Source organism: Delphinapterus leucas, chromosome 10 (genome assembly GCF_059928025.1).
Source record: "Delphinapterus leucas isolate spDelLeu-1000000601 "Yukka" chromosome 10, BTC_Dleu_Yukka2, whole genome shotgun sequence".
In the NCBI taxonomy this organism is placed as follows: Eukaryota; Metazoa; Chordata; class Mammalia; order Artiodactyla; family Monodontidae; genus Delphinapterus; species Delphinapterus leucas.
The window spans coordinates 102601500-102629159 of NC_143138.1; the positions used below are offsets into that span (position 1 = coordinate 102601500).

The 27660-nt window shown below is 42.9% G+C and overlaps 1 protein-coding gene across 3 annotated transcripts in view; it reads left to right on the forward strand.

The window, feature by feature from the left end:
• Positions 1-2944: 2944 nt before the first annotated feature.
• The window catches only part of ACAD9 (acyl-CoA dehydrogenase family member 9), a 61565-nt gene continuing 36849 nt past the window's right edge, over positions 2945-27660 (forward strand). Inside the window, exons 1-2 of one of the 3 annotated variants that reach the window (XM_089919802.1) lie at positions 2945-3105; positions 8532-8625. Coding sequence is in view for 2 of the 3 variants with exons in the window: in XM_089919800.1 (XP_089775926.1) it covers positions 4118-4267; positions 8532-8625 (244 nt within the window). In the remaining variant the exon portion in view is untranslated. Of the gene's footprint in view, positions 3106-4079; positions 4268-8531; positions 8626-27660 lie in introns of those variants that run through there. The other 2 variants (XM_089919800.1, XM_022562599.3) reach the window with 2 other exon arrangements.

Here is a 27660-nt window from a genome sequence, read left to right on the forward strand (position 1 = left end):
AGCCAGCCAGTGTCTGGCATAGAAGGGCACTCATCCAATCTGGTTGCTTGGGGCTCAGTTGACCTGCATGGCAGGTGTGACTGGCCCCTAAAGTGATGACTCTTTATGTTTATACTGTTCCTTATAGTGTTTTCCTTGACACTTGGAAGGTGTTTTTATTAGTTGGGGGCTGCCGTTAAGAAACCCCCAAATGTCAGTGGCTTCATACAGCACATATTTCTTGCTCCTGTTAATATTCAACATGGGTGTCCCTATTCCGTGGCTGGCTTTCCTCCTTTGGAGGAAAAGACCAATATTCAAAGACCTAGGCCTTTCCCATCTCGTCCCGCCGCCCACTAGGGCCGAGTCCTCTGCTTCCAGCTGGTGGAAGAGGAGGCAGCAGAGAATGACCACTCATTTCTTAAAAGCTGGTAGGAAGCCATTGATTCTAAACCGTAGCAGGAGCCCTGGGTGCGTGGGCTGTGAGACACGGCCCCAGCCCCGTGGTCGCTGTTAGGCCCTGTTTATTGATGTTGCCGTGTGCCAAGAATCACAGGCCCTCATGTCGTATGTCTGCAAGGGCCGCTCTAACAAAGAACCACAGACCGGGGGCTTAAACAGTCTACTGTCTGCCACTTCTGGTGGCTAGAAGTCCAAGATCAAGGTGTTGGCAGGGTTGGTTCCTTCTGAGGGCTGAGAATCTGTCCCAGGCCTCTCTCCCAGCTTCTGCAGTTTGCTGGCCTCTTTGGCCTTCCTCAGCCTGTAGAAGCGTTAACTTGATCTCTGTCTTCACCGTCACATGGCATCTCCCTGTGTGCACGTCTTTGTCTACATTTCTCTTTCTTGTAAGGGCACCGGTTGTACTGGGGCTAGGAGTCTACACCACCCCACTATGACCTCTTCCTAACTTAGCTCATTACATCTGCAACACAATGCAATAGGAAACCCTCATTCCAAATAAGGTCACATTCTCAGGCGCTGGGGGTTAGGATTTCAACAAATGAATTTTGGGGGACACAATTCAACCCATAATACCTCGTTACCTTTGTGGCTTTCAACAAGCCAGTGACTTGCATGTTTCCGTAATAAAGTGGACAAATACACATCAAAAGGAAGGAAGTAGTAGTGGACAACATAATTTAGTGTATGAGACAACCTTATTCTTTGAGGGACACCTCTCTTCTTGCAGGTATTTGATGTCTGGACAGTGAGGTGTCGGCCAACTTCTCTGAGCAGGAAATGCACTGGTGATAACTGTGCATGATTTATCTGTGAGCCTTTAGTTAGGACACTGATGGCTACGAGGCAGGAACCTTGACTAGACTCTCATTTTTCACATGACTGACTATTGACCTTGTAACCTTAGGACAGGAGACAACGCTACCGCTTTCTTCTAATTCTGTGTTCGTAAATGTCTCCATGACCTTCCCCGGTGTATGGCTTTCACACTGAGGGGTGTAGGAATAGTTTCCTACTCAGAGGATGTGCCAGAGGCCCAGAGCCAAGCAACCTGGTATGCTAACACCAACACGATGGCCACACAAGAGTGCCAGATTATTTGCTGGTAAGTCATGTATGAGAACCAGTTGTACTGACATGATCATACAGAAGGACATTCAGAGGTACTCGGTGAGAGTGTCTTAAATATGAAGTGTGGAAGTTCTGTGTGTAAAGCAAACTTTGAAGATGGCATCCTATTTCTCAGAGGCTAATACTCAAGTATAAGATGGAAATCTCAGTGTGTAACCATTTTTTATTTTTATATTATTACAAGAAAAACATTGATCATTTGCTGTGGTAGATGCTTTTGTAAGGATTTAGTTAATCCTCACAAAAGTTCTGTGAGGTAAGTGATATTATACTCATTTTTACAGATGAGAAAACTGAATTTAGAAACTGGCAAAGTTGTAGAACTCCAAAACTTTTCCCATTGTACATGCTACTAGAGTACGTAGAAATTATGCCTTAATTTTTTTCTAATTTTTGTTTTGGAAACTGTGTGCCACTGAATTTCTCACTTGTTTAATTTAGGGAGGATCCAACCAAATTAGGATCCACTAAAGAGGATCCAGCACATTATCGGATGACTTGATTGAATTGACTACATTTCTTTTGGCCAAAATGTACACCAGCTCAAACTTAAAACCCAACAATGGCACTTTTTCTTTGTTTCACCCGCAGAGTTAATTCACAAAGGCACTTGTTACCAATGCCTTCTTGAGAAGCTGAATGCTGAAACTGGCAAATACTGACCACTGATGAAGAAACCAGGTGACAAGCCTTTAAAAGTGAAAGACAAAAGAGAGAACACATTGCAGAAGATGCCTGCAAGTACAGGTATTTTGCAACCAAGAAAGTTTTTGAGCTCTTTTTTCCCTGATGCTATGTCATTGATCGGGGTAGAGTAGGATAATCAAATAGTCAGTTTAGAAATCCCACTAGGGGATTAAAGACACAGAGGGAATTTTAAGGGAGTTTGGGAGACTGTGTAAGCTAATGACCACTCAAGAGAGGAATCCAGTAACCTAGCAACGATCTACACGACCTTGAAGGAAGACAGGTGCCTCCAAGCGCCAGGCACACTCAAGCCACAAACCCTCATAGTTAAAGCACAAGACAAAAGACATGGGGTCTGAATCTTGTTACATGAAGTCAGGGAGTTAATCGTCCTTTAAGAAGGGCATTTCTGTGTGTAGCCAGGACAGAAATATAGGTGAAAAGGAAAGAAACTAGCTGAAAGGGGACATTATACTGAAACCTGAGATTAATTACCATATTTTAGTCTATGTTACTACCCTTTTGCTAATATAAATATGAATTAAATAGCGCCATGACAGCCCTGGTCAGACCATATAGGGTCACAGGAGGAACTAATGATGTAAGCCTTGACGTTTGCCCAAGAATGAGGAAGAAGGTGGTCTTCTCCCCTCCCCACTTCTTCTTGGATGATAAAGATGTAGCCCTCTTGGTTCTCGGGGCTCCGTTCCCTTGCCAGCCCGCTCCTATCTCTCACAAGCATCCTATGCTAACAGACTCACTCTTTCTTTGCCTATCACTTTGCCTCACACCGACTTCCTTCTGCAACCAGACAAAAGAAGCTGAGCTTCAGTTAAGTCCTAACACCAGGTGAGAGGTTTTAATTAAAAGACAGTGGGTTCGCGTCCACATCTGAGATGCGGGGGGGGAGGGGGGGGGTTGAGGCCCCAATCTGAGTTTTGGCTGGGTTCGAGTCCCTCCCGAGAAGGACTGCGTTTTCATCATCAAGTCTTTACCCAAACAAGTGTACCTTTTATTGGGTCTGGCACAGCACGTTGAGCTGAATGCGTTTCCCACTGCTCTCTGAATATTGACGGTGGCAGAGAGCATTTCCAATGAGAAAAAGGCGTATTGTTACTACCCTGTAAATGCGACAGGCAGGGCGCAGGCACAGGTGAGGAGGGCCTTCAGGGCATCGCTGGGTGTGGGGAGGGGGGGCGCCCTCCCCCCTATCCCGTCCCTGCCACCGGTCCCAGCTCCAGCTTCTCCCCCACCCTTGCCCTTCAGGTTGGCGTTTCCCAGGGACGTAGTAACTACAGGGTCTTATCCAGACCTCTCTGGTGGAATATCTCTTTCCTTTTCTTCTCCCCACCCCCCATATATGTGACAAATACGTATGCTATGAAGCAAAACCAAAGGAATCCTCACTAATCACCCACTTAAAGCAAGGACCGTAACCCGTGTGTGCGCTCCCTCCAGAGATAACCAATATCGTGAACTTCCCCCACCCCCCGCTTTGTAGTTCCATGTCCGCGTCGCCCCAGCTGGCGAGAGGGAGGCAAGTGGAGGCAGCTGGGCCACCGCTTAGGTTCCGGCTCCCAGAGACGCTGCCCCGGCTGGTAATTTACGGCATTTAGGCAAAACCACTGCAGGTGTTTGAAAACAGCACGCCGCCGCCGCCCAATCGCGAAGCCGCCCATTCGCGAAACCGTCAAGATTGGCCGCGGCCCCGGCCAGGGCCCGAGGCCGCGCAAGCGCGTTGGCGGCCGGCGGAGCGACGCAGATGGGTGGCGTCATCGGGAGGCGCGACCCCGGGGCAAGTGACTGAGGCGCTGGGAAAGCGGCGGCGGCGGCGGCGGCGGCGAGAGCGACTCGGGACGGTATGAGCGGCTGCGGGCTCTTCTTGCGCTCGGCGGCGGCGGCGCGCTTGGGCCGTGCCCTGGTGGCTTTCACCGCGAGTCGGCGCCCGCTGCGCACCAGTCCACCGAGCCAAGCTTTCGCCAAGGAGCTCTTCCTGGGCAAAATCGAGAAGGTAACGCCGAGCCCCGGCTGGCCATTGCCCTTCCTCCTCGCCTTTTGCCCTTTGCGGGAAGGGCCCGGTCGAGCCTGGTTAGAGTCCCCACACCTGCCTTAGAAACGCACCTGCGGCCTGGTGTGCTAACCCTGTGGCTCTGAGGAGCTATGGTTTTGACCTGTGTTCGAGGTAACGCCTGCCGGGACACCCTGGGAAACCCTAGGCGAGGTGGTCGCTAAGTGATCCGCAACTCAACACTCCGGCCGCGAACTGGGGGGGGCTGGAGGGGGTTTCCTGTTTCCTAAGCACAGACCATGCCGCTCCTCTCTCTGTTGGCTTCCACGGCCGAGTCTCAACGGCTCACCCCACCTTTCAGGTTCCCCAGAAGCCCGGCTCAAAGGTGCCTTCCCCGCCCGTCCCTTCCACGGGTCGCACGACCTAGTGTTACTAAGCACTCAGCGGACTCTTATAGTCGTCAGAAGGCTTGGATTTGACCTTGACTCTGTGACTTTGAGTCCCAGTTCTTTCAGCCTTAAAACGGAGCTTGCGATGTGTTCTGCGTCTCAGATGTGTTGTAACGAGACGTATATACGTGGAAACGCTTTTTAAACTGTTAAGATGCGGTACAGGTTCATGAAGCAGCAGAATGAGTAGTCGGTGCTGGCGTCAACACCTGCTAGTCTTGTGACCTTGGGCTAATCGCTCCTGTGAAGTGCCTCAGTGCTCTCATACAGAAAATAGGAGTAAAAACAGCCCTCGCCCCCTCCTACAGGTGGCCCACAAGCCAAAGAAAAATGTGTGTAAAGTGCTTTGAGCTTGGCTGGAATGTTGACTGATTCTGTATTACTTTAGGAGTTATTCCCTGTTTTTTCTAGGACATTCTCTAAGGTCGTCAGGCACAGATGCAGACACTCTGACTGGAGTGGTTTGCCCTGCTAGAAGTACGAAGCTAGGTCTTAAAAGTTAGGGAAGCCGTTTCCTCCAGAACCTGGGGCTGTGTGGTGCTCTGTCGTGGGACCCCCGTGGCTCCCAACAGCTTGGGGAAGAAAGAACACACATTTTTCTGTTACCGACCAGGGTTCTTGGCCTTCCCCAAGAAATAGAAATTTACAAGAGGCCAGACAAGAAATTCAGGCAAGGCTTTATCGGGGCCTCTGCTGCAGCAGGGGGGAAGAAGAACAAACAGCATGTTCCCTTGCTCGCTCAATCCCTGAGAGGGGCAAACTAGTTTCTTACATGGGGTGAGGGTAGAAATGTGTCCAGGGGTCAGGCCGGAGGGGTGGCTTAGGTGTTTTGTCCACCCCTTTGGTGTTGTGAGCAGGGGGCATGTGGGGTACCCTGTTTTTGCTCCAGGCTCTTCAAAAGTGGCAGTTTTTTTTTTTTTTTGGTCTTTTTGTATCTGTTGGATCCAGAATTTGCCCCAACTGCGCGTGCACGCAGTTATTTTTAGTCCCATACAGCTTCTTCGTGTTTTGTTGCTCAAGGAGAGGTGTGTCCGGGTGCAATGATTGCGGCACTGCAGCAAAGAGTCCCAGGTCCCAGCCTGTCTCATTTCATGCTCCTCTTTCTCCAAACCTATGGCGCCACCTCCCCCATCCGCACTCTCACCTGTCGGCTTTGCTTCCTGTTTCACTGAGAAAATACACGCAGTCAGGTAAGAACTTCTGCCGCCACGCTTACCCCCTCCTCCCCACATGTGTGCCCGTGTGGTCTGCGTTCTCTGCATTGATGTGGGGAACCGTCCACTCCCAGCAAAGGCCAGCTATACCCCAAGCTTTCTCAGCTACTCAAGGACATTGATTCCTTCTTGGCTCCTTGACAAGTCCAAACATTAGACAACATTTCCAACCAGCTCAGTCGGAGTTGAAGTTTTCTAAGGCTTAGTCTGTGGACTTCTCTTTTCATCTACAAGCATTCCTCTGATAATCTAATTCAGTATCATGCTGTCAGTATCCTGAAGATGCACATTTATTTCTCCAGCTGAGATTTCTTCCCTGAACTCCATACTCTTCATATCTACCTTTCTACTCAAAAGCTACACTTGGATGTTACTAGGCATCGCCAGTCTAGCCCACCCAAAGCTGAGTTCCTGGTCTGTCCACCCAATCCTGTCTTTCCTCCTGCTCTTCTTATCGGAGAGGGTGGTGACTCTGCTGTTCCACTTGTTCAGGTCAAATACCTGGAGTCAGCTTTGACACCTCCTGTTCTCATAAGCCACATCAAATCCAACAGCAAATGCCGTTTTCTCTACGTTCAGGTTCTATTTAGAATCTGACAGCTTTTAAGCACTTCTGCCGGTACCTCCCTGGTTCAGGCAGACATCGTCTCTCTCAGCATTGTTGGGGTTTGAGCAGCAGCGTGGTATCCGAGATGCTTAGAATCTCGGAATAGAAGGAGACCTTCATGATCACGCAGGCCGGCAGTTGTCCCCCTGCCCTCAGTTGGACCCAGGCTGTTCCTGAGAGCACCCCCAGGGCTGCTGCAGGGACTAGCGGGGGAGTCAAGTGGGAGGGATCTGCGTGACTTTTCTCTCCGTTCACAGCCTCAGCCAGAGCAGCTCGGCTTGCATCTGTTTTGCATATTTGGTTTCTGCACTGGATTTATTTGAAAAACCGGTTGTACTTTCAAAAATTTGAAAAGTGCTGATGAAATTGAACCCATCGCCCATGAGGCACCCCATTTAGACTCTGAACACAGCCATCAGAGATTTGTTCTCACATGTGCACGAGATCTCTCTCCTGGGGACAGTTGTCCATTGGTTGCAGTTGAGGCCACCTGGTTCCCAGCCTGTTCTCTCCTCTCACCTGGCGGCTCGCTGGTACCAGAATCATCTCCCTCTAACACAGCCATTGCACCAGGCCCAGGTGAGCCCGTGCAGGCCGGCGCAGTGGACGTGGCCTCTGCATTCGGCTAAAGAGCCGGCTTTGTTCTAAGCGGCTGCGGGGTGGTGACAGCTCAGTGTAATTTCCTTGTAGACCACCTTAGGGGCAGGGTCGAAGGTGGCCTGGAGGCAGGGATTCTTTTAAGTTTGGGCATGGCACCCACCTATCACCTGTACAGGTGGCCGGAAAGAAGAAAGTAGATTTGGGAGCCCGTAACTAGAGTGGCTGATTAATTACAGGGCTCGAGAGGAGACAGGACTACTCTGCTTTGAAGACCTTTCTCAAGACGCTTGGTGAGAGGTGCTGTGAGGAGAGGCAGGGCTCCTGGGGGCGGCTTAGGGCCTGGGACATCACTTCTCAGCAGGTGTCAGTCAAATCCAGATACTCGGGTCACGCTGGCAGCTAACGGTGGGGGGCGGGGGGGTGGAGCCCAAAACCAGAGGGCACAGCGGGATGATTTTAGGCAGCACATAGCCATGGCCTGGTTGGGAATCCAGGGTCAGTTGGAAACATTGTCCACTCCTCTATCAGTTTGAGGTCGACTTGAAGCGGAGTCGCTTTCCAGGCTGTGGGGACAGGAGCAGAGCCAGTACCCAATACAGATAATTGCAGCTGTTTCGTGTTCAGGACACCTCATCTCCTTTGAGCCTCACAGCTGCCTTCTGAGGCGTCACCTGTAGCAGGAGAGAAACTGACACTGAGAAGGGGTGTGACTTGCCCATCACAATCTAAGAATCGGCAGAGCCAGGACTGCATTCCGGGTGATCTGGCTTCTCGGCTGGGCCTCCTCTGGTGGCCCTGCTCAGCGCACGGAGCAGGGCTCATTAGGCGGGACGGGCGGGTGCTGGAGCGAGCAGCCAGGTGGGAACGCGGCAAGATGTCAGACCCGTGACCACAGTACGTTCTTGTCGGTGGCAGCATCTTTGAGCTCACAGGATAACTGAGGTGGATTTCTGTGTTTTGGTAGTGAGCTTGCTCATGCATTATCTTCCATGGTCCTCACAACGACCTTGAGTAAATATTACCTGCTCATTATAGGTGAGAAAACGGCAGTGTGGACAGGTGATGGGATATGACTAAGGCTGCCCAGTTAGTAAGCTGCAAATCAGGGCCCAGACTGGGGTTTGAAATGTTAGTCCAGGCTCTCTGCTCCATGGGGCAAGCTGACCAAAATTAGGAACAATTTTGGATCAGGGAGGAGGATGAACCAAGGTGCTGGAGTCTAACGCCATTCCTTGTCTTAAGCTCCTTCTGAAGTTTGCTTTCCGGTTCCTTCAGCGAGTAAGACCCTGCCAGCCGATGTGGAAACTAGCAAGTCTTTTTCCTTCCCTTTGGGTTGATATTGCCACTCTGGGAGGTTGCCAAAAATTAAATTTTTACTACATGTTTATCATTTTTAGAAAGAAGTTTTCCCATTTCCGGAAGTTAGCCAAGATGAACTTAATGAAATTAATCAGTTTGTGGGACCTGTAGAAAAATTCTTCACTGAAGAGGGTATGTATGATTTTCTTTATCATTACCGATTTCCATTTTAATGGCAATGCTTTGATACTTATATTAGGAGCAGTGTACGTTAATCATGGAGAAATAGTACTATCGACATATTTTGCTTAAAAGATCGTTCCAGGGCTTCCCTGGCAGCGCAGCGGTTAAGAATCCGCCTGCCAATTGCAGTGGACACGGTTTGAGCCCTGGTCCGGGAAGATCCCACATGCCGCAGAGCAACTAAGCCCGTGCGCCACAACTACTGAGCCCGCATTTTACAGCTACTGAAGCCCGCACACCTAGAACCTGTGCTCTGCAACAAGAGAAACCACTGCGATGAGAAGCCCGCACGCCGCAACGAAGAGTAGCCCCTGCTCACCGCAACTAGAGAAAAGCCGGTGCGCCGCAATGAAGACCCAACGCAGCCAAAAATAAATAAATAAATAAGTCCAACTGCTCTTTAATTATATGATATCTAGTTCAGTGCCCGGTTTTTTTTTGTTTTGTTTTGTTTTTTGGGCTGCATGTGGGATCCAGTTCCCTGACCAGGGATTGAACCCAGGCCCCCTGCATTGGGAGCACAGAGTTTAAGCCACTGGAGCACCAGGGAAGTCCCCACTTTAGTGCTTCTTAATGTATCTATGGTGAAGGACCAATTGAAACATTTCAAACTGTTGCAGGCTAACACTTTTGTAAAATACAATAAAAATGAACAATTCGAAAAATGGAATTAAAAAAACATACAAAATACATCGATCATGTGCTTGGTTGTGTGGCAATGTAAAATTGCTGTAAATGTTTCTGAAGGTTTAATCTTGATTTCTGTACTTAGCTTGTTAGGAACCAGGCATGATCTAGGGACCAGACCATAGGTTGAGGGCACCAGTGTGGAGTGCAGGGTCCCTCACTCAGGGGTCACTGCCCTTAGTGAGGGTAGTGACCTCTGCCTACGGGAGTCCCTTGGGGGGTTGAGCAATGACAGATTGACAGCAGTGCTTCCCCACCGCTCAGGACCCCAAGGAGTTTTGTTTGTGTGGGTTTTATCTATCAACTGGTGCCTTTTTACAAATTAAAACTGAGGAATTTTTAAAATGCTGTGTTCATTTATTACTTCATTTAAAAATAATAAGCCCATCACGTTAACATAAACAATGTCTTTTTTCAGTTATTAAACTATTTTTTTAATTTTATTGGAGTGTAGTTGATTTATAATGTATTAGTTTCAGGTATACAGCAAAGCGTTTCAGTTATACATATATCCATTCTTTTTCAGATTCTTTTATCATATAGGTTATCACAGAATTTTTTTTGTATTAGTTTCAGGTGTACAGCAAAGTGATTCAGTTATAAATATATTCATCCTTTTTCAGATACTTTTATGATATAGGTTATCACAGATTACTTTTTTAACAAGGTTTTATTTATTTTTTATAAATTTATTTATTTATTTTTTGGCTGCGTTGGGTCTTCGTTGCTGCACACGGGCTTTCTCTAGTTGCGACGAGCAGGGGCTACTCATTGCGGTGACTTCTCGTTGTGGAGCATGGGCTCTAGGCACACAGGTTTCAGTAGTTGTGGCTCACGGGCTCAGTAGTTGTGGCACGCAGGCTTAGCTGCTCTGCGGCATGTGGGATCTTCCCAGACCAGGGCTTGAACCTGTGTTCCCTGCATTGGCAGGCAGATTCTTAACCACTGGCCATCAGGGAAACCCTATAACAGATTATTGTGTAGAGCTCCCTGTGCTATACAGTAGGTCCTTGTTGGTTATCTATCTTATATATAGTAGTGTGTGTATGTTAATCCCAACCTCCTAATTTATCCCTCCCTCCCACGTTTCCCCTTTGGTAACCATGAGTTTGTTTTCGATATCTGTAGGTCTGTTTCTGTTTTGTAAGTTCATTTGTATCAGTTTTTTAAAATTAGATTCCATATAAGAGTGATATTTGTCTTTCTCTGTCTGACTTACTAGACTTTGTATGATAATCTGTAGGTCCATCCATGTTGCTGCAAATGGCATTATTTCAATTTTAGTAATATTCCATTGTATAATACTGAGCAATATCCCATTGTATATGTGTAATATTCCATTGTATATGTGTACCGCATCTTTTTTTAAAAAATAAATTATTTATTTATGGCTTCGTTGGGTCGTCGTTGCTGCACGTGGGCTTTCTCTAGCTGCGGCGAGCAGAGGCTACTCTTCGTTGTGGTGTGCAGGCTTCTCATTGCGGTGGCTTCTCTTGTTGTAGAGTACGGGCTCTAGCCTCACGGGCTTCAGTAGTTGTGGCACACGGCCTCAGTAGTTGTGGCACAGGGGCTTAGTTGCTCCGCGGCATGTGGGATCTTCCCAGACCAGGGATCGAACCCGTGTCTCCTGCATTGGCAGGCAGATTCTTAACCACTGCGCCACCAGGGAAGTCCACCACGTCTTTATCCATTCCTCTGTTGTTGAACATTTTGGTTGCTTCCATGTCTTGGCTATTGTAAATAGTGCTGCAATGAATAAACAGTGTTTTTGATGAAGAGTGGCATTGTTTTACAGTTTCACAAATTTTTTGGCTTATTGGAAGACGCTGGATTCTTAAATCTGTTTCTACATTTAATCAGTGATGCAAACCACATAGGCCCTGGAAGACTCCACTGTAGGCTCATGAGAGAACTAGGATTAAAAAGGCAAAGAGCATCTTTCTTTTATTAAAATAGTTTTCTTCTGTGGACTCCCTGGAAGTCTGGTGGGTCCCCTGGGCACCCTTTGAGAACTGCTAATCTACAGAGCTATCATGTTTCTAGTTTTAAAAGTTGCTGAGTTGTGTATAAATACATTTTGTTTCTATTCTATTTTTGTTCTAGTGGTTATCTTACTACTCCTATCTATTTTTAGTTCCTTAGTTCCTTGTTCTTCTATTTATACTTGCTATCTGGTTTGTCAGGCTTTTCTTTTTTTCTTCCAATTTTTATTGAGGTATAATTAATTTACAATAAATTGCACATATTTAAAGTGTACAGTTTGATAAATTTTGGCATGTAAAGTTTACTGCCAAGGAATCATCAACACAATTAACATAATAAACATACCCATTACCTCTAAAAGTTTTTTTTTTAAGTTTAACAATTAAAATTTATTATTAAACTTTTTTACAATTATAGTTCATTTACAAAGTTGTGTTAGTTTCAGGTGTACAGCACAGTGATTCAGATACATATATATATTCTTTTTCAGATTCTTTTCCCTTATAGGTTGTTAAAAAATAGTGTAGTTCCCTGGGCTGTATGGTAGGCCCTTGTTGGTTACCTGTATTGTGTATAGTACTGTGTAGGTGTTAATCCCAAGCTCCTAATTTATCCCTCCCCACACCTTTCCCCTTTGGTAACCGTAAGATTGTTCTCTATGTCTGAGAGTCTCTTTCTGCTTTGTAAATAAGGTCTTTTTTTTTCCCTTTTTTAATTGAAGTATAGCTGATTTACAGTGCTATGCCAGTCTCTGCTGTACAGCAAAGTGACTCAGCTATACGCATATATAGGTTCTTTTTTCATATTCTTTTCCATTATGGTATATCACAGGATATTGAATATAGTTCCCTGTGCTATATGTAGGACCTTGTTCTTTATCCACTGTATATGTAATAGTTTGCATCTACCAACCCCAAACTCCCAGTTCATCTCTATCCTCCACCCCTGCACTGGGGCAACCACAGGTCTGTTCTCTATGTCTGTGAGTCTGTTTCTGTTTTGTAAATAAGTTCATTTGTGCTATATTTTAGATTCCCCATATAAGCGATATCATACGGTATTTGTCTTTCTTATTCTGACTTACTTCACTTAGTATGATAATCTCTAGTTGCACCCATGTTGCTGCAAATGGCATTATTTCATTCTTTTTTATGGCTGAGTAGTATTCCATTGTATACGTGTACCACATCTTGATCCATTCATCTGTCAGTGGACATTCAGGTTGTTTCCCTGTCTTGGCTATTGTGAATACTGCTGCTGTGAACATACGGGTGCATGTATCTTTCTGGATTAGAGTTTTGTCTGGATATATTCCCAGGAGTGGGATTGCTGGGTCATACGTTAATTCTATTTTTAGTTTTCTGAGGAACCTCCATACTGTTCTCCATAATGGCTGTACCAGTTTACATTCCCACCAACAGTGTAGGAAGGTTCCCTTTTCTCCACACCCTCTCCAGCATTTGTTATTTATAGACTTTGTAATGATGGCCATTCTGACCAGTGTGAGGTGGTACCTCATTGTAGTTTGATTTGCATTTCTCTAATGATTAGAGATGTTGAGCATCTTTTCATGTGCCTACTGGCCAGCTGTATGTCTTCTTTGAAGAAATGTCTATTTAGGTCTTCTGTCCATTTTTCGCTTGGATTGTTTTTTTGTCGTTGTATGAGCTGTTTGTATATTTTGGAGATTAAGCCCTTGTCTGCCCCATCATTTGCAAATATTTTCTCCCATTCCATAGGTTGTCTTTTTGTTTTTTTTATGGTTTCCTTTGCTGTGCAAAAGCTTGTGAGTTTGATTAGATCCTGTTTGTTTATTTTTGGTTTTCTTTCTGTTGCCTTGGGAGACTGACCTAAGAAAACATTGGTAGGATTTATGTCAGAGAATGTTTTGCCTATGTTCTCTTCTAGGAGTTCTGTGGTGTCATGTCTTATGTTTAAGTCTAAGCCATTTTGAGTTTATTTTTGTGTATGGTGTGAGGTTGTGTTCTAACTTCATTGATTTACATGCAGCTGTCAAACTTTCCCAGCACCACTTGCTGAAGAGAAAGTCTTTTTCCCATTTTATATTCTTGCCTCCTTTGTCGAAAATTAGTTGATCATAGGTGTCTGGGTTTATTTTTGGGCTTTCTATTCTGTTCCATTGATGCGTATGCCTGTTTTTGTACCAATAACACACTGTTTTGATTACTGTAGCTTTGTTTTGGTTTTTTTTTTAGTATTTATTTATTTGGCTGCACTGGGACTTAGTTACAGCATGCAGGATCTTTAGTTGTGGCCTGTGGGATCTCTAATTGCAGCATGCAGGACTTGGTTGCCGCATGCAAACTCTTAGTTGTAGCATGTGGGATCTAGTTCCCTGACCAGGGACTAGACTAGATCTAGTTCCCTGACCAGGGACTAGCCACTGGACCACCAGGGAAGCCACTGGACCACCAGGGAAGTCCCTGTAGCTTTGTAGTATTGTCTGAAGTCTGGAAGAGTTATGCCTCCTGCTTTTTTTTTTCTCCCCCCCTCAGGATTGCTCTGGCAATTCTGGGTCTTTTATGGGTCCATATAAATTTTTGGATTATTCTACTTCTGTGAAAAATGTCATGGGTAATTTGATAGGGATCGCATTAAATCTGTAGATTGCTTTGGGTGGTATTGCTATTTTAGCAATATTAATTCTTCCAGTCCAAGAGTGTGGGATATCTTTCCATTTCTTTGAATCCTCTTTTATTTCCTTTATTAATGTTTTATAGTTCTCAGCGTGTAAGTCTTTCATCTCCTTGGTCAGGTTTATTCCTAGGTGTTTTTTTTTTTATTGGTGCAATTTTAAACGGTAGGTTTTTTTTTTTTACATTCCCTTTCTGGTATTTCACTGTTAGTGTAAAGGAATGCAACTGATTTCTGAATGTTTATCTTGTATCCTGCTACTTTGCTGAATTCATTTATTAGATCTGGTAGTTTTTGTGTAGAGTCCTTAGGGTTATCTATATATAGTATCATGTCATCTGCATGTAGTGACAGTTTTACCTCTTCCCTTCCAATTTGGATGCCTTTTTTTTTTGTTTTTCTTGTCTGAAGTCTTTCAGCTTTTCACCGTTGAGTATTATATTGGCTGTTTGTATTATATTGGGTTATTATATCGGGATTTCTCATAAATGGCTTTTATTATGTTGAGATATGTTCTCTCTATCCCCACTTTGGTAAGAGTTTTTATCATGAATGGATGCTGAATTTTGTCAAATGCTTTTTCTGCATCTATTGAGATGATCATGTGGTTTTTTACTTTTCTTTTATTAATTTGTATCACATTGATTGATTTGCATATGTTGAAGCATCCTTGTGAACCTGGGATGAATCCAACTTGGTCGTGGTGTATGTTGTTTTTTATGTGTTGTTGGAATCGGTTTGCTAATATCTTGTTGAGAATTTTTGCATCTATATTCATCAAAGATATTGACCTGTAATTTTCTTTTTTTGGTGGTATCTTTGGTTTTGGTATCCGGGTGATTGTGGCTTCACAGAATGTCTTTGGGAGTGTTCCCTCCTCTGCAGTCTTTTGACAGAGTTTGAGAAGAATCCGTGTAAGTTCTCCTTTGTATGTTTGGTAGAATTCACCTGTGAAGCCATCGGGTCCTGGACTTTTGTTTTTAGGAAGTTTTTTTTTTATTACCGATTCTATTTCTCTTCTAGTGGTCGTTCTGTTCAAATTACCTATTTCTTCTTGATTAAATTTGGTGGGCTGTATGTTTCTAGAAAATTGTCCATTTCTTCTAGGTTGTCAAATTTGTTGACATGTAACTGTTCATAGTATTCTCTTACGGTCTTTTGTATTTCTGAAATATCAGTTGAGATTTCTCCTTTTTCATTTCTTGTTTATTTGGGTTCTCTGTCTTGTCTTGGTGAGAGTGGCCAGAGGTTTGTCAATTTTGTTTACCCTTTCAAAGAACCAGCCCTTATTTTTGTTGATTTTTTTCTATTTTTTTAATCTCTAATTAGTTTATTTTCACCCTGATCTTTATTCTTTCCTTGCTTCTACTGATGTAAGGTTTAGTTTGTTCTTCTTTTTCTAATTCTTTTTAGGTGGTAGGTTAGGTTGTTTACTTGAGATTTTTCTTGTTTTTTGATGAAGGCCTGTATCTCTACGAACTTCCCTCTAAGAACTGCTTTTGCTGCGTCCCATAGACTTTGCATAGTTGTGTTTTCCTTGTCATTTGTCTCAAGGTATTTTTTAATTTCCTTATTGACCCATTGGTGTTTTAGTAGCATGGTATTTTGTCTCCATGTAGTCTTTTTTCTCGTTTCTTATCCTGTTGTTGATTTCTACTTTCATGCCACTGTGGTCAGAGAAGATGCTTGAAATAATTTCTGTACTCCTATTAAACTTGTTGAGCTTAGTTTTGTGCCCTAGGATGTGGTGAGTCCTAGAGAATGTTCCGTGTACGCTTGAAATGAATGTATATTCTGGTTTGTTTTTTTTTTTTTGCGGTACACGGGCGTCTCACTGTTGTGGCCTCTCCCGTTGAGGAGCACAGGCGCCGGACGCACAGGCTTCGTGGCCATGGCTCACCGGCCCAGCCGCTCCGTGGCATGTGGGATCTTCCCGGACCAGGGCACGAACCCATGTCCCCTGCATCGGCAGGCGGACTCTCAACGACTGCACCACCAGGGAAGCCCTATTCTGGGTTTTTTTTGATGTAGTGTCCTGAAAATATCAATTAAGTCTAACTGTTCTGTTGTATCATTTAGGACCTCTGTTGCCTTATTGATTCTGTCTGGAAGATCTGTCCATTGATGTGCGTGGGGTATTAAAGTCTCTTACTATTGTATTCGTATCCATTCTTCCTTTACGTCTGTTAGTGTTTGTTGTATGTATGGGTGGTCCTATATTAGGTGCATATATGTTGATGAGTGTAAAATCCTCTTCTTGTACTGATCCTGTTATTATATAGTGTCCTTCTTTATCTTTCTCTATAATGTTTGCTTTAATCTATTTTATCTGATATGAGTATTGCAAATCCTGCTTTCTTGTCATTTCAGTTTGCATGAAATATATTTTTCCATCCCCTCACTTTCAATCTATGTGTTAGCCCTCAGGTGGGTCGCTGGTAGGCAGCATATGGTAGGCCCTTGGTTTTTTTTTATCCAGTTTGCCAGTCTGTCTTTTGATTGGAGCATTTAGTCCATTGACATTTAAGGTAATTACTGTCACATAAGTATTTATTGCCATTTCAAACCTTGTTTCTTCTTTGTTCCCTTTTCTTTTTTTCTTTTTGAGGTTTGATGATTTCCTTTTATGCTTGTGTTCCCCTCTACTAGGTTTTTGTGAATCTATAATATGTGTTTGATTTGTGGTTGCCCTGTTTCTCAATTATTATATGTTAACTCTTTCCTAGATCTGCTTTCTTTAGACTGATAGTCATAAAGGCTCAAACACATTCTAAAAAAATAAAAGAATCTGCATTTTTTTTACTCCCCTTCCCCACATTTTATGATTTTGATGTCCCTTTTTGCATCTTCACGTTTATCCTTTTGCTATTCGTTGTGTTTATCATTGCTTTCACAAATAGGTTTTTTTCTTTTCTTTTTGATCTGTATACTGGCTGATTTACGTGATTTACTTCCAATTGTGATTTCCTCTCTCCTATTTCTTCTTGCTTCTTTTCTGTTTAGAGATGATGACCTTTCAATATTTCTTTTAGGATAGGTTTAGTATTGCTGTATTTTTAGTTTTTGCTTGTCTGAGAAATTCTTTATTTCTCCTCCTATTCTAAATGATAATCTTGCTGGGTAGAGTATTCTAGGTTGCAGATTTTTGTCTTTCAAGACTTTGAATATATTTTGCCACTCCCTTCTGGCCTGCAGTGTTTTTGTAGAGAAATCAGCTGATAGCCTTATGGGGGTTCCTTTGTAAAGAAATGTTTTCCTCTTGCTGCCATTAGAATCCTCTCTTTAACTTTTGCCACTTTTATTATAATATATCTTGGTGTAGGTCTGTTTGGGTTCAACTTGTGTGGGACCCTCTGTGCTTCCTGTATCTGGATATGTTTCCTTCTTTAGGTTTGGGAAGTTTTCAGCCATAATTTCTTCAAATACATTTTCAATCCCCTTTTCTCTTCTCCTTCTGGAATTCCTATTATGTGTAGATTGACCCATTTTATATTATCCCATAGGTCTCTTATATTGCTTTCATTTTTTTGCATTTGGTTTCTTGTCTGCTGTTATGATTGGGTAATTTCCATTAGTCTGTCTTCCAGGTCACTTATTCTTTCTTCTGCATTATTCATTCTGCTCTTCATTACCTTGAGCTCGGCTTTCGTCTCGGCAAATGAAGTTTCTAACTTTTCTTGGGTCCTTCTTATAGTTTCTAGTTCATTTATTTGGTAATCTGAATTTCTGTCAATCACCTTTCTTAATTCCTTCAGTATTTTCATTATCTCCTTCTTGAACTCAGTGTCTGTTTTTAAATTTTTATTTATTTATTTATTTGGCTGTGCTGGGTCTTCGTTGCGGCATGCGGGATCTTTTAGTTGTGGTATGGGGAATCTTTAGTTGCAGCATGCGAACTCTTTAGTTGTGGCATGTGGGATCTAATTCCCTGACCAGGGATTGAACCCAGGCCCCCTACATTAGGAGCATGGGGTCTTAGCCAGTGGACCACCAGGGAAGTCCCTTGGTGTCTATTAGACTGAAGAGGTCTGTTTCATTGTTCCTTCAGGGGAATTTTCTTGGTCTTTTAACTGAGAGTGATTGCTGTGCTTCTTCATTTTGCTTATGTTTCTCTTAGTCTGTGACTTTAGGAGAAACAGTTACCTACTGTAATCTTGGAGGGCTACTTATATGCAGGAGCGTCCCTGTGTAGCTCGTGTGGGTTTAATTTTTTTTTTTGGCTTGAAGGCAGTTTTTGTTGTGGATGCTTGCTGTCTCTTTCCTCAGCATATGCTGGCTCATATCCCTTTGGTAGGGCCGTGCGTGTACGCAGGTGCACAGCTCACGTGGGCTCCCAGGGAGGCGGGAGCAGTGGTTGGCTTCCGGTCATGGGTCCCTCCGCAGCGGTGATGGCGGGTCACATGCCCCTGGGTGGTTGGCACCAGGTCGCAAGGTCCTCGGCAGGGTGAGGCACGCAGGCTCCTGGGAAGGTGGGGGCAGTGATCTGTACCTGCTCCCAAGATCGTTGGCGGTGGCAGCAGCAGCAGCAGCCTGCGCCCACCTCTGGAGTCCAAGATGGCAGCTTGCTCCTGCCTTTGGAGCTCATGTAGGCAGTGACCTGCCACCTGCGAGCATTCGGAGAAAGAAGCTCCTATGGTGGGCCCGCCCCTCTCCTCGCACGCCCCCCCGCAGTGGTGCCTTGCCTCTCTGGCAAGCCCAGGCTTCTTCCTGGACTCCCTCAGTGGTGGCGCACTACACCCCGGCCCCCTCAGGCTGTCTTTACCCAGCCAATCCCAGTCCTCGCCCCAGGGTCTGAGCTCAGTAGCCCGAGCTTCAGTACCCAGCCGCCAGCCGCCCCGGTGGGTAGTGACAATTGTTTCAGGCTCGCGAGTGCCGGTCGGCACCAACCCTTTGTGCAGGTCTCTTATCGCTTCGCTCGCTACGCCGCTGTAGGTGTACTCCGCTCCGAGGCTTCGGAGCTCACCCTCTGTCCCCGCCAGTGAGGGGGCTTCCCAGTGTGCAGGAGCCGCTCCGCTTCACAGCTCGCTCCCAGAGGCGCAGGTCCTGTCCTGATTCCCTTCTCTCTCTTTTTCTTTTTTCCTTTGCTCTACCCAGTTCCATGGAGATTTCCGTGCCCTTTTGGAAGTCTGAGGTCTTCTGCCAGCATTCAGTAGATGTTCTGTAAGAGTCGTTCCACATGTAGAAGCATTTTTAAAATTTTTTAATTCATTTAAATTTAAATTTATTTTCTTAAGTTTTTAAAAACTTTTTTATTGTGGTAAAAGATACATAATAAAATTTAACTATCTTAATGATTCAGAAGTGTGCAGTTCAGTGATATTACGTACATTCATATTGTTGTGCAATCGCCAGCATTCATTTTCAGAGCTCATTTCATCTTCAGAACCGAAAACTTGTACCCATTAAACGTTACCTCCCATCACCCCTCTTCCCAGTCCCTGGCAACTACCATCTGCTTTCTGTCCCTAAGGATGTGACTACTCTAGATACCTCACTGAAGTGGAATCATACAGTACTGTCTTTTTATAACTGGCTTATTTCACAGCTTAGTGTCCTCAAGGTTCATCTGTGTTGTACTGTGTGTCACCATTTCTTTTCCTTTTTAAGGCTGAATAATATTCCACGTATATATCTATATCATAGTTATATATCTATATGTCTGTTCACAAATCTATAATATCTATTCAATGGACTATATCTGTCACATTTTGCTTACCCACTCATCTCTTGCTCGACATTTCAGTTGCTTCCACCTTTTGGCTATTACGAATAACGCTTCTATGAACATGTGTGTACAAATATTCCTTCAAGACCTTGACTTCAATTTTTCTTTAATTAATTAATTTATTTATTTATTTATTTTTGGCTGCACTGGTCTTCGTTGCTGCTCACAGGCTTTCTCTAGTTGCGGCGAGTGGGGGCTACTCTTTGTTGCGGTGCACAGGCTTCTCGTTACGGTGGCTTCTCTTGTTGTGGAGCCTGGGCTCTAGGTGTGTGGGGTTCAGTAGTTGTGGCACACAGACTCAGTAGTTGTGGTGCACGGGCTTAGTTGCTCCAAGGCATGTGGGGTTTTCCCAGCCCAGGGCTCGAACCTGTGTCCCCTGCATTGGCAGGCAGATTCTTAACCACTGTGCCAACAGGGAAGTCCCGTAGATGTATTTTTGATGTATCTGTGGGGAGAAGGTGAGCTCCACGTCCTGCTCTTCCACCATCTTGATCCAATCCCTCAAGGTCTTTTGTATCATTTTGTTTTTTAACCCGTAAAAGTTTTCTTGTGCCACTTTCATTCTCTCTCTGTCCCCAGGCAACCACTAATGTGCTTTCTGTCACTGTAGATTAATTTGCATTTTCTGGAATTTTATTTAAATAGATTCATATGTATGTTTTTGTCCAGCTTTTTTGGCCTAACTTTGCATTTCATCCGTGTTGTGTGCATCAGTAGTTCTTCTTTTTAATCAGTATGCATATACCAAAATTCGTTTATCCATTAACCTATTCACTGACAATTGGTAGGTATCCAGACTTTAGCTATCACAAAAAGGGATGTCGTGAACATTTTTCTGTGAGTCTGGTATAGACATGTGCTTGCATTTCTCTTGGGGAAATACCTAGGAGTGGAGTGTGTGAATCATATGGTAGGTTCCTGCTGAAATCTAAGAAAGTGCCAAACTGTTTTCCAAAGTGGTCACCACTTCACATCCCCACTAGTGCATTGGAGTTCCAGTTGCTCCACATTTTTGTCAGCACTTGGTATGGTCAGTCTTTTCAATTCTAGTCATTCTAGTGGGTGTGCTATGGTATCTCATCATGGTTGTAATTTTCATTGCCTTAATGACTAACAAGACGTTGGTCATCTTTTCATGTGCTCGTTTGCCATCTGTATGTCTTTTTTTGGTGAAGTGTCTTTCAAATATTTTATGCATTTTTTAGAAACTGGGATTTAAGACCTTTAATTGGTATATGTTTTACAAAAATTTTCTCCTGGTCTGTGGCTTGACTTTTCATTTTCTTAACAGTGTCTCAAAGAGCAAAAGTTTTTAATGTTGATTAGGTACACATTTTTTCTTTTGTAGTTCATGCTTTTTGTATTGTACATAAAATATCTACCAAACCCAAGGTCATGATGATTTTCTTTTTTTTTTTGGACATCTTTATTGGAGTATAATTGCTTTACAATGGTGTGTTAGTTTCTGCTTCATAACAAAGTGAATCAGTTATACATATACATATGTTCCCGTATCTCTTCCCTCTTGCATCTCCCTCCCTCCCACCCTCCCTATCCCACCCCTCTAGGTGGTCACAAAGCACCGAGCTGATCTCCCTGTGCTATGCGGCTGCTTCCCACTAGCTATCTATTTTACGTTTGGTAGTGTATATATGTCCATGCCACTCTCTCACTTTGTCACAGCTTACCCTTCCCCCTCCCCATATCTTCAAGTCCATTCTCTAGTAGGTCTGTGTCTTTATTCCTATCTTACCCCTAGGTTCTTCATGACCTTTTTTTTTTCCTTAGATTCCATATATATGTGTTAGCATACGGTATTTGTTTTTCTCCTTCTGACTTACTTCACTCTGTATGACAGACTTTAGGTCCATCCACCTCACTACAAATAACTCAATTTCGTTTCTTTTTATGGCTGAGTAATATTCCATTGTATATATGTGCCACATCTTCTTTATCCACTCATCCGATGATGGACACTTAAGTTGCTTCCGTGTCCTGGCTATTGTAAATAGAGCTGCGATGAATATTAGGGTGCATGTGTCTTTTTGAATTATGGTTTTCTCTGGGTATATGCCCAGTAGTGGAATTGCTGGGTCATATGGTAGTTCTATTTGTAGTTTTTTAAGGAACCTCCATACCGTTCTCCATAGTGGCTGTACCAATTCACATTCCCACCAGCAGTGCAAGAGTGTTCCCTTTTCTCCACACCCTCTCTAGCATTGATTGTTTCTAGATTTTTTGATGATGGCCATTCTGACCGGTGTGAAGTGATATCTCATTGTAATTTTGATTTGCGTTTCTCTAATGATTAATGATGTTGAACATTCTTTCATGTGTTTGTTTGCAGTCTGTATATCTTCTTTGGAGAAATGTCTATTTAGGTCTTCTGCCCATTTTTGGATAGGGTTGTTTGTTTTTTTGTTATCGAGCTACATGAGCTGCTTGTAAATTTTGGAGATTAATCCTTTGTCAGTTGCTTCATTTGCAAATACTTTCTCCCATTCTGAGGGTTGTCTTTTGGTCTTGTTTATGATTTCCTTTGCTCTGCAAAAGCTTTGACGTTTCATTAGGTCCCATTTATTTTTGTTTTTATTTCCATTTCTCTAGGAGGTGGGTCAAAAAGGATCTTGCTGGGATTTATGTCATAGAGTGTTCTGCCTTTGTTTTCCTCTAAGAGTTTGATAGTTTCTGGCCTTACATTTAGGTCTTTAATCGATTTTGAGCTTATTTTTGTGTATGGTGTTAGGGAGTGTTCTAATCTCATACTTTTACATGTACCTGTCCAGTTTTCCCAGCACCACTTATTGAAGAGGCTGTCTTTTCTCCGCTGTATATTCTTGCCTCCTTTATCAAAAATAAGGTGACCATATGTGCGTGGGTTTATCTCTGGGCTTTCTATCCTGTTCCATTGATCTATTTTTGTTTTTGTGCCAGTACCATACTTTCTTGATTACTGTAGCTTTGTAGTATAGTTTGAAGTCAGGGAGCCTGATTTCTCCAGCTCCATTTTTCGTTCTCAAGATTGCTTTGGCTATTCGGGGTCTTTTGTGTCTCCGTACAAATTTTAAGATTTTTTGTTCTAGTTCTGTGAAAAATGCCAGTGGTAGTTTGATAGGGATTGCATTGAATCTGTAGATTGCTTTGGGTAGTAGAGTCATTTTCACAGTGTTGATTCTTCCAATCCAAGAACATGGTATACCTCTCCATCTATTTGTATCATCTTTAATTTCTTTCATCAGTGTCTTATAATTTTCTGCATACAGGTCTTTTGTCTCCTTAGGTAGGTTTATTCCTAGATATTTTATTCTTTTTGTTGCAGTGGTAAATGGGAGTGTTTTCTTAATTTCACTTCCAGATTTTTCATCATTAGTGTATAGGAATGCCAGAGATTTCTGTGCATTAATTTTGTATCCTGCAATTTTACCAAATTCATTGATTAGCTCTAGTAGTTTTCTGGTAGCATCTTTGGGATTCTCTATGTATGGTATCATGTCATCTGCAAACAGTGACAGCTTTACTTCTTCTTTTCCTATTTGGATTCCTTTTATTTCTTTTTCTTCTCTGATTGCTGTGGCTAAAACTTCCAAAACTATGTTGAATAATAGTGGTGTGAGTGGGCAACCTTGTCTTGTTCCTGATCTTAGTGGAAATGGTTTCAGTTTTTCACCATTGAGGATGATGTTGGCTGTGGGTTTGTCCTATATGGCCTTTATTATGTTCAGGAAAGTTCCCTCTATGCCTACTTTCTGCAGGGTTTTTTATCATAAATGGGTATTGAATTTTGTTGAAAGCTTTCTCTGCATGTATTGAGATGATCATGTGGTTTTTCTCCTTCAGTTTGTTAATATGTTATATCACGTTGATTGATTTGCGTATATTGAAGAATCCTTGCATTCCTGGAATAAACCCCACTTGATCATGGTGTATGAGCCTTTTAATGTGCTGTTGGATTCTGTTTGCTAGTATGTTGTTGAGGATTTTTTTCATCTATGTTCATCAGTGATATTGGCCTGTAGTTTTCTTTCTTTGTGACATCTTTGTCTGGTTTGGTATCAGGGTGATAGTGGCCTCATAGAATGAGTTTGGGAGTGTTCCTCCCTCTGCTGTATTTTGGAAGAGTTTGAGAAGGATAGGTGTTAGCTCTTCTCTAAAAGTTTGATAGAATTTGCCTGTGAAGCCATCTGGTCCTGGGCTTTTGTTTGTTGGAGGATTTTTAATCACAGTTTCAATTTCAGTGCTTGTGATTGGTCTGTTCATATTTTCTATTTCTTCCTGGTTCTGTCTTGGCAGGTTGTGCATTTCTAAGAATTTGTCCATTTCTTCCCGGTTGTCCATTTTCTTGGCATAGAGTTGCTTGTAGTAATCTCTCATGATCTTTTGTATTTCTGCAGTGTCAGTTGTTACTTCTCCTTTTTCATTTCTAATTCTATTGATTTGAGTCTTCTCCCTTTTTTTCTTGATGAGTCTGGCTAATGGTTTATCAATTTTGTTTATCGTCTCAAAGAACCAGCTTTTAGTTTTATTGATCTTTGCTATCGTTTCCTTCATTTCTTTTTCATTTATTTCTGATCTGATCTTTATGATTTGTTTCCTTCTGCTAACTTTGGGGTTTTTTGGTTCTTCTTTCTCTAATTGCTTTAGGTGCAAGGTTAGGTTGTTTATTTGAGATGTTTCCTGTTTCTTAAGCTAGGATTGTATTGCTATAAACTTCCCTCTTAGAACTGCTTTTGCTGCATCCCATAGGTTTTGGGTCGCTGTGTCTCCATTGTCATTTGTTTCTAGGTATTTTTTGATTTCCTCTCTGATTTCTTCAGTGATCACTTCGTTATTAAGTAGTGTATTGTTTAGCCTCCATGTGTTTGTATTTTTTACAGATCTTTTCCTGTAATTGATACCTAGTCTCATAGCATTGTGGTCGGAAAAGATACTTGATACAATTTCACTTTTCTTAAATTTACCAAGGCTTGATTTGTGACCCAAGATATGATCTATCCTGGAGAATGTTCCATGAGCACTTGAGAAAAATGTGTATTCTGTTGTTTTTGGATGGAATGTCCTATAAATATCAAGTCCATCTTGTTTAATGTATCATTTAAAGCTTGTGTTTCCTTATTTATTTTCATTTTGAATGATCTGTCCATTTGAGAGTGAGGTGTTAAAGTCCCCTACTATGAATGTGTTACTGTCGATTTCCCGTTTTATGGCTGTTAGTATTTGCCTTATGTATTGAGGTGCTCCTGTGTTGGGTGCATAAATGTTTACAATTGTTATATCTTCTTCTTGGATCGATCCCTTGATCATTCGTCATGGTGATTTTCATTTATATCTTCTTTTAGAATGTTTATATTTTTATCTGTTAACGTTTAGATTTATGATCCATTCCCAGATAATTTTGTTCATGATGTGAGGTAACATTTGAGGATTTCTTTTTTGCATGTGGCTATCCAGTCGTTGTAGCAACATTTATTGAAAGGATGATCCTTTCCCTATTTAACTGACTTTGATACTTCTGTCAAAAACCAGTTGACCATAAGATTCCCGGAAGATGGCAGAGTATGTAGCAGCAGGAATCTGTCTCCCCCCCAGACAACAGTTGCACTGGCAGAATCTGTCTGTTGTAACTGTTGAGGAGCTCTGGAGTCTGGATTGGGGGGCAGGGTGCCTGGACAAAAATGTGGTTAATTTCAGTCAGTTTCAGCTCTGAGCACAGAAGCAGCTACCCACCCCCAGACCCAAAGCAAGCTGCTATGCACTTGTTCCTGGAGCAGCCTGTACACAGCTTGTGGGAGCCAGAGTGGGCAAAACGGACCCTGTGCATCAAGTATTAGGGATCTGTGCTGGTTGCTGATTGCTGCTTCTAATCAGAGGTGCAGACAAAGAGGCAGAGGCCATGGTGTTGCAGCTTCTTACAGTGTCGCAAGCCCCTCCCCCTCTGGCAGAAGTCACTTCTAAGGGATTTAAAGGGCTAGTGCCTTTTTTCCTCTTCATTTTCTTTTTGCGTTTTTTTTTTTTTTTTGGCCGTGTGGCATGTGGGATCTTAGTTTCCCAACCAAGGATCAAACCTGTGCCCCCTGCAGTGGGTGGGTGGAGTCTTAACTACTGGACCGCCAGGGAAGTCCCTCTTTTTGTTTTTTCAGGAGCCAGATGGAATACTAGGACCTTCTAAAGCAAATGCATATATGGGCAGCAAATGAACTGGGAAAGGGACAGGCTCAGGAAAGACCTGAAAAGACCTTAAGTTTACACCTCAGGCTGATCCTTGGCATAGACAAAGCCTACAACAATTAAAAATCAAAACAAAACCCAAAAGCACAAACAACAAAAATAGAAATCAACATGTGGAATATCAAACCTAAAATCTTCTGCACAGCAAAGGAAATAATCAACAAAATGAAAAGGCATCCTAAGAAATGGGAGAAAATATTTGCAAAGCGTATATTGGATAGGGGACTAATATCCAAAATATATAAAGAACTCATGCAACTCAATAGCAAAAACAAAAAAAAAGTTTAAAAGATGGGCAGAGGAACTAAATAGACATTTTTCTAGGGAAGACACACAAATGTCCAACAGATACATGAAAAAAGTGCTCAATATCACTAAACAGGAAAATGCAAATCAAAACCACAATGAGATAACGCCTCTCACCTGTTAGAATGACTATCATCAAAAAGACCACAGATAACAAATGTTGATAAAGATGTGGCAAAATGGAACCCTTGTGCACTGTTGGTGGGATTGTAAATTTGTCAGCCACTATGGAAAACAGTGTGGAGGCTCCTTTAAAAATTAATATCAAACTACCATATCCAGTAATTCACTTCTTGGTATATACCCAAAAGAAATGAAAACACTGGGACTTCCCTGATGGTGCAGTGGTTAGGAATCCACCTGCCAGTGCAGGCGACACGGGTTCAATCCCTGGTCCAGGAAGATCCCACATGCCGTGGAGCAACTAAGCCCGTGCACCACAACTGCTGAGCCTGTGTGCCGCAACTACTGAAGCCCATGTGCCTAGAGCCCGTGCTCCACAACGAGAGAAGCCACCACAGTGAGAAGCCCATGCACCGCAACAAAGAGTAGCTTCCACTTGCCACAACTAGAGAAAGTCTGTGTGAAGCAACGAAGACCAATTCAGCCAAAAATAAATAAATAAATTAATTAATTAGTTTTTAAAAATGAAAACACCCAAAGAGATAATATGCACTCCCATGTTTATTGCAACATTATTCACAGTAGCCAAGGTATGGAAACAACCTAAGTGTTCTCCAGTTGTTGAATGGATAAAAAAGATGTAAGATACCAAGATATATGTAAGTAAAATAGAATATTATTCATCTATGAGAAAGGAAGTCTTGCCATTTGCAACGACACGGATGGACCTTGAGGATACTATGGTTAGTGTAATAAGTCAGAGAAAGACAAGTATTGTGATAATCACTTATATGTGGAATCTAAAACTGAACTCCTAAAACAGTTGAATATGGGATTACTAGGGGCTGGGGAATGGGGGAATTGGAGAGGTGTTGTTTAAGGGTATACACTTGGAACTAGTAGATAAGTGAGTCCTGGAGACCTAATGTACATTATTGTGATTATAGACAACACCACTGTACTATAAATATCAAATGTGCTGACAGAATAGATCTTAATTATTACCGCCTCAAAAAGAAATGATAATTGTGTGATGTAGTAGAGGTATTAGCTAAGGCTATGGTGGCAATCCTATTGCAGTATATGAATGTATCAAATCAACATGTTGTACACCTTGAACTTAGACAGTGTTATATGTCACATATGTTTCGATTAAGGAAAAAAGAGCAAACCCTGGGGATTTCCCTGGTGGACCAGTGGTTAAGACTCTGTGCTTCCACTGCAGGGGGCGCAGGTTTGATCCCTGGTCAGAGAACTGAGATCCCACGTGGCACACGGCA